Raw genomic sequence first — 9,892 nt, 5'->3', positions numbered from 1 at the left:
TTATATGATGTGATTTGCTAGATAAACCCTTCAAATTATCTCAAATCTTTGCTTTTTTGACTTGAAATACTTCAGAGTTGAAAGGTCAGAGCATCACTCTGTCCTTGACAGCTCATGCAATGTGATGAGATGTTACAAATTTGTAGTTTTCTTGTGAGTGTTATATTAATATGCAGTCATATTGAATAATTGATTTCTTTTACTGTTTTTTTGTTTTGTTTGTTTAAGCAGCATTTTACTGTTGTAGTTGGTCATGTAAAGCTCATTTTAACTTTTCATATGTACTGTTGGGTAATTTTATCATAACAATGCAACATGTTTTGTGCTTAAAATGATATTCTGCAAAAGGACTAGTGATTACTGTAAAGCTAGTCAAAGTTCAATAATTACATATGCTATCAAGTGTAGTTGAGTAGGAGTATAAACTAGCATCAAATAAGTATTTGTATTAGGCTTAGACCTCTGTGATAAACCTCAATAATTTAAGCATAAATTACATTTAAGAGAAGGATCAGGTTTTTTCTTTATGGTTCAGGCTACCTAAATTGATTTTGGATTATTATTTAGGGTTATTGTTATGGCCAGGATTAGGTTTGTTGAGGTGAACAGGTTACAGGTTTGAGGACTGTCACTAGTAATAGAAAAGCGCGTGTGTACGCGTGCGTGCGCTCGAGTCTACCGTGCGGAAATGCGTTCGTTCATGCGCGGAATGTCTCCCTGAAGTCACATTTCTCCGGTGGGGCAGTGCATTGAAGCCAGTCTGGTGTATTGTGTTCTCACACTGTGTGCCACTCAGAGAGACGGAGCTGTTGCCAAAGCGCTGAGGGCACAACATACTGGAACTGCGACGCCGGAGAGAGGGAGAGAGACAGAGTGAGGGAGAGAGAGAGGAGGAGGAGGAGGAGGAGGAGGAGGAGAGAGAGGGAGTTTGCAGCTTGACCAAAGTGCGCTATCAGCTGCCGAAGGTTGGACAGAGGAGCGGTGTGGGGACGCTGATAGAAGGTAGAGAGAGGGTGGGGGCGGCCAGGCGGAGGACGGAGCTCCCTTGTCGGTGTTGTTGTTGGTGACGATGATACAGATGGGTGCGACTCTGCTCAGCTAAGCCGGCCACCGATCCAGCACCACCAGCGGTCATCCAATGCAGCCTGAATCCAGCTGACCGCAGTTGGATAGCTCACATCCTGCGAATGTCTCTTTGCTATCTGTAAGTTGAACAAAAGCTTCCCTCATTTCTCTTCCACTATTTGGTTCATTTTATCGCCTGTTTTTAAATTACAATGGCCTTCATGTCATTGAGTGACTCACTATAGGAAGCAAATGTCATCATATGTCAGGCTTGTGTGTTGTAATGGGAGTGTCAGCACGCACAAACTTTTACAGCCCTCATACTGTTAGGCTTATTCTCTTCATCCAGCCTACCTTGTGACAGAAGCTATCGTTAGGATTTAACACAATTGCTGCACCACCCTATGGTTGCATTTATTTAGCAGAAAAGGAGCATTTTGGGGTGTGACTTGATTGTAACCTAGTAACAGCTGTAGGCCTGTATGTGTGTGTGTACACCTCAGTCATATGTGGGCTGTTTGCTTTGGTCAGAGCCAGTGAATAGCAGGCATTCAGACCACTGCATAGCCGTTGGTCAGGGCATAAACTGCTCTGTTAATGACTTCCTTGTAGGCCTTCATGTGTCTTTCCCTCTCTCATGCAGACTGCGAACTGATTTCTGATTATTAAGAACCAAATTAAATACCTACACCAACAATAAATGATCATGTAAGGGAAAGTAAGCATCGCACTAATTCAACAGAGCTGCAGGAGTCCAACACAAAGGCACAATGGAAAGTTGGGAGTGCCTGCACATTTTTATATTACACATGAGGCTATTTAGCTCCTGCTCTTTCTTATCCAGAGCTGTGAGTCGACAGGGATCTTTAGGGGATTGTTTCTGTGGATTTTCAGCCATTCTGCACCTTTTGCTCACAAAGTCAAGAAACTGCAAAGCACAAGTCAACATACTATGCATTACCTGCACAATTGAGTGCTCAAACGGTGGTTTCATAATGCTTCAGGCTTGCATCACTGTGTAAGAGTTCACATTTCAATAGCACTTGTGTATCAACCTCTCCATCTCTCTCCCTCCTACACCTCTCTTCCTGAAACAGTGTTTACTAGATGTTTATCTTCATGGCAATCCAAATACCAATGAGGGGAAAGGGAAATGGAAGGAGGGGTTGCTATGCAAATCCTGACCTGCTATGGGGGAGAATGAATGTGTTAAACAAATTAACCACGCAGTGGCTTCCAAGCTACCATTGACTTACTGTAGTGTATTCCTTTCACTTAAAATGAAAGGAATACAATCAAAGATTGCTGTACTGTTTTTATGACAATTGCCAAAGTCAAACTGTGCCTGATATGTTGTCCGATGTTCATCTTTAGCAGGTTCTGAGTATTCATAGTTGGTTACACACAGAGACTCAAACTGATATTAAAGTGGCAGTACATTTATTGGCATATATTTTTGTTCTAATTACACTGTAACGTGATCATAAAAAGTTCAGTCTATCCATATTTATCTGTTAAAGTTTAGAAATGTGTACAACAATTAAATGTATTCCAACAAGGCAATTCAAAGTGCGTTATGTGAGGCATAAAAGAGCATTAAGTGATATTTTAATGGCCAGAAATGATTATAGCAAGCAAAACCTGTTTCAATGTCCATTTTTTTACAAAGTGTGAAAATGTCCCTTACGACAAGAAATAAAATAAACACAAGGCAATATAAAAAGACATAAAAAGCATTGCAAAAGAGTAAAATGATGAAATTTAAAGGAATTAAAACTTGGAACAGACAGTTTGTTTTAGATATGTGGTGCATAGAAACCCATCTTCTCCATGTTAGTTTTGACCCTGAGACCTATCCCAAACAATCTGAGAGGTATGGACGATTCATAGTGTACAGTAGCAGCAGATCTGAAATGTATTCAGGTCCTAAACCATTCAGGGAGTTATTAGTGTAATAGTAACATTTTGAAATTAATTATTTTATATACCGGAAGCCGATGCTTCCCTGGTCTGAGTGAGGACTCTATTACGCTTTTCTAGAGTGATTTATAAGGAGAATAACAATATAACCTTCAAATGTTACTTTGTATTATCATGAGCACTAATGAACATCTTCACTTATTTAATCTCAACAAGCTCTCAAGATGTTTGCCTGAACGGCTACCTAAGAGACCACGAAACACTTCTTTTCTTATGTTCTTCCTGTCTGTGGCAGCTGGCACTATGCTGCCCCGTAACATGCGAACAGGTGGTTGTGACCTCCCTGGGGTGGAGTCAAGTGACGTGCCTCTCATTGGCTACCGGCCCTTACCACCTGACAGCGGCACCCCTAGCAGCCAATCAGGGAAGGGGAGGGGAAGCGGCAGCGATGAATTGGAAACTTCACAGGTGAGTGTTTTCCTTTTGTGTCACTGAAACACATCAATCATTTTACCACTTAATGTTACAGGGAGTGATATGAGGTGGTATTATTTCTCACTGCTTTCTTTGTGGTGTTGTTTGAGTGCGGACAGTCTCCTACTACAAATTTTATTCGTTTTTCTTCTGTTCACACAATAAAGTGATGTGACAGAGCAGAGAGGACATTAGGAGAACTTTTTATTTGTAATGGCTCTTAAAAGTCCTCTTAAAAACTGTACAAGCTCATTCGACAACCAGTTTCTTGAATAAATAGCGGATGCAGTCGGCTTGTTTTCAAAACCCTGAGGGAATAAAGTCAGTGTGTCAGAGAGAGAGAGGTGAAGTGTGTGAATTAACTGCTTTTCCACCAGCGTGACCCAAATGCTGTTAGTTTCCATAAACAAAATATATTCAACCAGTTACATAGATGCAAATTAAACAAATATTTAAAGGAATATTGGTACACAGACTCAAGCCTGGCAATAATGTTGTAGTTTCACAACAAAACTGTGCATCTAGTGATGTATTTTAAACTTAAATGGCATAATGACAGTTATGCAATAGTTGCTTGCGGCATGGCATTAGCGATGCCAATACAGAGCGGAAGTCATGATGCCAAGTCCATGTTAGCCACTAGCTTCTGTAACTCAATGAAGCTTCTCTCATCTGTCTTTCTGAAAAAAATAAAGTGTGTTTTTGGGGTTGACTGTCTACATTCTAGGACAAATTGGCATCCCACTACAGCTTTTGTTAGACCTTCATGATTTTAATACAGTTAAACAACGACTGGACGTTTACCAGCACTGCAGTGTGGGTACTTGCATCATCATGACTTGGTTTCGTGCCTTTCTATAAAATCTCCGATTCATAAAAGTTCCTCTTTTTTTGTTGCAATCTTTTACAAACACTTTTGCAACGATTGCTCCTCTCTTTCCTGCTGGACTCCCCCATGGACTCACCTCTTTGGTTGAGTTATGACATTTGGCCCATGAAAGTCTTGGGCTTATGTGAAATAGTGCTTGTTAAAGGCCAGCCAGTCGGTCAGATGGTCTGTCCACCACTTTGGTCCAGACTGAAAAATCTCAACAATCAATCAATCAATCAATCAATCAATCAGTCAATCAACTTTTATTTCAGACACATAGGTCCATATCAGTAAAAAAAAAAAAAAAAAAAGATACAATACAACACACACAGTACAGACTTATGCACAAGATCATATCTAACTACCAACAGCAATGACTAACTGGATGGGTTGCCATGACATTTTGTACAGATATTCCTAGTCCACAGAGGATGAATCTTAGTGACTCTCGTCATCCCCTGACTTTTCCATATTATATCTCAACTCAACTACATCACTATTATTTATGTCCCTGTCCGAGTCTCAACTTGACTTTCTTTTGGTAGCAGGTAGTTTTCTCCATTTTATTTTCCACTGCAGATAGTACCCTCTCAATGTAAGCGGGATTCTTAGCGGATCGTCTCAGCGACGCCGTGTGAAACTGCCATGACATCCAAGCTTGTTCTGAAATATGGACTAACGTTGACCTAAAATTTTGCTAATAGCTTCATGGCACAGGTGAATTTCCCACGATCTTTCACCTCTGTAAATGTTTGATAGTGAGGTTCGTTGAGCTTTTTCAGAAGCTTTTCTGATTCATGTGTTATTTTGAGACTTTTAGAAAACTTTTAGGCTTTATCTTGAAAAGTATTGCTGAGTTTAATTTTTTGATATCTATAGCTGAGGATAGGATTCCTTCTCTCTTGCACGTGTGTTAAAAACCACTTCCGACCTGAACAACAGCTATATTGGTAACAAAACATTTACCCTGAGTCATGATGATCTACTGACCAACTCTCTTGCCCCCACACATGACCTGCACATGGCTATTTAGTGTTACTTCACACCGGGCCTCAAGAAACTCCTTGCAGCTAAAAAAAGAAGTTGCACTGACTCTCTTTCCGAATGAGCAGACTTCCTTCGTGCTTGTGTCACATGGTGGCTGCTGGACCTCACAGTAAATAATGCATGTGGTGGTTTGGCTGGTCGATGCTGTGTACACCTGCTCTCTCTTTAAACAGTATCCAGTAACACAGGCCCTCTCCAAGGACAGTCTGGCAAGTGGAATCCGATACGGCCACTTGCTCATTCTTTATTGAGAGAAACATGGATGTGTGAGGCAGAATACACGAGGTGGTAACTTCGAGTGAACAATGAAGCTTTTAAGTGAAAGAAAGTGTGTTTTCAGTTTCATTGATTGAGATGAAAATGATGCCTGAAACACTTTCATAGGGTTAACACAGATAACAGATATTGATAATGTAATTTGCATTTTATAGTCTATTTTGTAGCTTGATGGTGTATTTTTCCACTCAAAGAAGATAACAGGCAGAATGTAGAATGAAAAAAAATAGTTTCAAAGAATAGAATATTTCAAATGCAGCTAAAAACCATTCGACCGCTGTGATATTAATCAAAATATAATATACATGCAAATATCAAGTTTGGTTTAACTAAATCTTAATACTGCAGCATATAATGATGATTTAGACAATAATGTGCTTTCAACTTTGTGGCAACAGTTCAGAAAAGGCACTGTACAGATTTCTGACCTCAACCCCATCCAACGCCTTTGGGATTAACTGGAACACTGATAGTGGGGGGCAGATTATTCTTGAAAAGAAATTAACTGCTTTGTAAGACACGATGTCTGACTACATTGAAAGATAAAAGTTGTTACTGTTAACACCGTACTCAAAGGTGGAGTGAAAAGCCGGCCATCATAGAGAGGAGAGCGACGCGATATCGCTTAAATACGGGAATAATGGAGCACATCTTCATTCGTCTCCCCTGCAAGTCATTCATATTGTTGTACTTGGTTGTACACATGAATAAAAAGTGACAGATATAGTTGTGTCAAGAATTATAAAACATAGCTGGAGAGAGAAATTCAAACCCTGGATCCTTTTTCACCTTCACACAGCTGGCCAATCACTGCATGAAGTGGATGTGAATGTCGGATTGTCGGTTTCGGAAAGTAGCAGATATTGAAGCACAGATTTCTCAATTGTGATGTCGGAAAGGTGTGTGGGAGGGAGGTTTACAAAGCTATTTGCCCATCCGACATATTGTTCTGATGGAGTATACTGGCGCCTTGAGCTAGGCTTTGTCGCCCAACATCAGTAATAATCCTGTGGCTGAACTGGAGAAAATCCCTGCAGCCAGGTTCCAAAATCTGAAACCAGAAGAGTTGAGGTAGTTATAACAGTAAAACAATGCCAATGGGTTTTTTTTTCCAAATGCTCAATAATCACATATGGGTGTAATGTTTGGGTGTCCACATGCTGTGTTTGATTGTCCACATACATTTGGCCAAATATTTTGCCCTGCAATGTTCACACGTTGCTTGGCTAACTACTGTATGTATCCATAAACCAACTTTGCCTGACAGGAACAAGTTAATGCCTGTTATCTGCACATTTTCGTAGAAGTCACTCACTAAAGTAGAATTAGTGGATCCAGGTTATGGTAAAGTTTGCACACCAAAAAGTGAACTTCCATACAACATCAGAACATCACAGACGGATGGTATCTAAACAAGTAATCGTATCCATGGGAGGATTTATTCCTTTAAGTGGAGCAGAACAGCTTTGACTTTAATGCCACAGAGTTTTACTTGAAAGAGAGTTGATAACGGGCACCAAGGGATACATAGATGAAAGCGTGAGAAGAGGAGCAGAGAGAAAGATAGGAAGGAAGGGGTCGGGGTTGAGAACCACTCAAAAAACAATGGTTATCTTTAAATAAAGCTTCAGAAGATGTATTTATGGCCCCCTGTTTAGTGAAAAGACTCGTGTAGGGTTGTAAATAAGGGCGTGAGCTGTGTGTGTATTTGTTCAAAGCCAAAGCTTTTTGGCACAGCGGAAGCCCACTACATGGATTTATTTAAGGAAAAAGGTTGGAACTAGTTGTGTTTTCGAGACTGGGGGTGAAAATGGAGAGTTGACTTCCTGCCCCCTGCTTTTCTGGTGTTGTCCAATAGCTGACGTAGTTTTTCAAGAGGAGAGGTTGGCGCAGCCTCAACTTGTGATGGAAGAAGAGGGGAAGAAAAATAGCTTCGCAACACGACAGCACATCCTGCTTCCTGTGTTTGTTTCCACTTATTATGTACTTCCTGCTTGCAGCTGGGGGTTGGTTTAAGAAAAAGGAGAGCTTAGGGCTCTAATACATGATCCCATCTTTCAAAACACATAAACAAAGTGTCTCATAGGGCAACAACAATGCTACATATAGGAAAAAAAATCAACACTGGTTTTGATAAAAGTTAAAGATGAGATTCACAGCTGCAGATTGCTTTTTTTATTAACCAGAACCAACTCATACCACCCACCAGAGCTTCTAATCATTATGCCTTTCTGCCAGCCTTTGAGGCATCTGGCTCCAAATTATACACACCTATCAAGCTTTGAAAAGTTTCATCACAGAAAAGGCTGTTTCTTTGACCCTGATTCAGCCTGGTTTTAGAAGGCAAACCCAATTGAGGCTCCACTGAATATACTTTTATCTCAAGTATCTCAATATACGAGCTCTGTCTGGAATAAGGAAACGGCGCAAAGGGCTAGCTTCTTTGTCTGTGATAAAGGCCCACACTATCACTGAACTAAAGTGCTAGACAGGTGATCAGTAAGAGCTTTAAATCACTTTCACTATTTTACAAGTAAGCAGTAAGACTGTGCCTTGAGGGGAAATTATATCTTATATATAAACAAGCTATATTTAAAGCCTCATTTTCAATTATTTTTATCTCAATGAGACTCATAAGCTCTATGCAGCTGGTAATCATACTGTTAACTGCCTGCACACATTGATATCTATAACACATATCTCTTTCCCCCTTTTATCATATTTTGACACGTTCACTCCGTTTTCAGAAATAGATTTAGCAGAAGTAATTTGTTCTGTTACCATCTATCCTCTTATTGTCTTATGACCTGCCTTATCTCGACTCCCAGCAAAAACTATTGGTTTGTCGGTTCTTTTTTTCTCTCTTTTTGTCTGAGATTGTGATTAAATTAAATATTATATTTTTTATAGCTAAATAGGCTATGAGCTCCACTTGTATTTTAAAAACATACTATAAATTGTGTATTGTATCAGTGAGTTTGAATACATACTCCTCAAGAGTTGAATTGGAAAGTTGTGTCCAGCAGGACCTAACAATGGCGATGAGTAAATACAGTTTACGTTGAGAGTAGTTTGGCTCTTTAGAATGACTAATGCTCATACGCAGTCTTATGACACTACTGAGTGCTCCAGTTCTTGAGAAGTTTAAATAACATTTAGCCAACTATTTATGCATTTTTTTATATATTAGTTTCTATTTTGCACACTTTCAGTTTTTTCAGTAAGTAAGTAATATCAGATGACAGATCTGATGACAGATTGACAATTGTATTCTCTGCTCTAATAAATATTTTTATGCAATGGGTCAAAAGACAACATATAATGTGAAAGGACACCTACAGAGAATTATCACCCCACTCTGATTTTCCTCTTAGCTCCACCAAGTATTTAGCATCTTTTACGGCCCGCAACTTCACTGTTTTTTGAAGTCTTACTGTTTTTGTGAACCTCATTTTCCGCCACAGCAGAAAGCTGCTATTAGCAAAAAATAAATTCTGATAAATTAACATTACTCTATAGACAGTCAGACAGACAGACAGAAGTTCCCAACTAGCCAGTGAACATAGTGGAACATTTAGTAGCTAATGAGCCTCATTTTTTTTCAGAAGTTGGTGGAACCAAAAACGGAGTTAAAAGAAGGGTGAATATCGGAATATAGTTGCCAGATAGACAGAAACAGCAGAAACATAACTCCAAATGAATGTTAATATTGAAGCTGTCAGCTAGATACTGCTATACACAGATAGGCTGTTTGCTAACATGTTAGCCATAACAACTTCATAAGGTGATATGCTCAATGTTGTGTTTACAGCCTGTTCCAATGCCCCCATGTGGCCAAGAAAATACATGATTTCTGCTTTAATGCCCCCCACATACACACACACACACACATAGGCCTACACACAGAGCTGTGAAAGTCTCTGCTCAGTTAATATGTCTTCACTCTGCGATGCCATTAGCCCTTTAAATAAACACAGCTTGTTTCCTGGTTCAGTCTGTGTCTGAACATTTATTACCTCTCGTTACGAGACTACAGAGAACCTATTGCTCAAATAGCGTGTCAGTATTCTGAATAAAAATACAGTTTGGAGGCTGTCCAACTACTACTTGTTATCAAATTTTATAATTGTTGTTTTGGTTAGTGATCTATTAAATAGGACACGCAGTCAAACAGGTTTATCTGCATGGGAAGGTCATCTATCTACAAATACAAAGAGAGCGGGAGAGCAGAGAGGAGAG

The 9,892-nt window shown here is 39.7% G+C and overlaps 1 protein-coding gene across 1 annotated transcript in view; it reads left to right on the top strand.

Moving 5' to 3' along the window:
• Window positions 1-966: 966 nt before the first annotated feature.
• Window positions 967-9,892, top strand: part of rgl2 (ral guanine nucleotide dissociation stimulator-like 2) — a 33,045-nt gene continuing 24,119 nt past the window's right edge. Inside the window, exons 1-2 of the mRNA XM_046044761.1 lie at window positions 967-1,204; window positions 3,281-3,453. Coding sequence (XP_045900717.1) covers window positions 3,289-3,453 — 165 coding nt within the window. The 5' untranslated portion in view covers window positions 967-1,204; window positions 3,281-3,288. The remainder of the gene's footprint in view (window positions 1,205-3,280; window positions 3,454-9,892) is intronic.

This window comes from Micropterus dolomieu, linkage group LG03 (genome assembly GCF_021292245.1).
Source record: "Micropterus dolomieu isolate WLL.071019.BEF.003 ecotype Adirondacks linkage group LG03, ASM2129224v1, whole genome shotgun sequence".
Taxonomy (NCBI): Eukaryota; Metazoa; Chordata; class Actinopteri; order Centrarchiformes; family Centrarchidae; genus Micropterus; species Micropterus dolomieu.
Note: the sequence above shows the minus strand (reverse complement) of the source record. Positions and strands in the feature narration are given on the sequence as shown.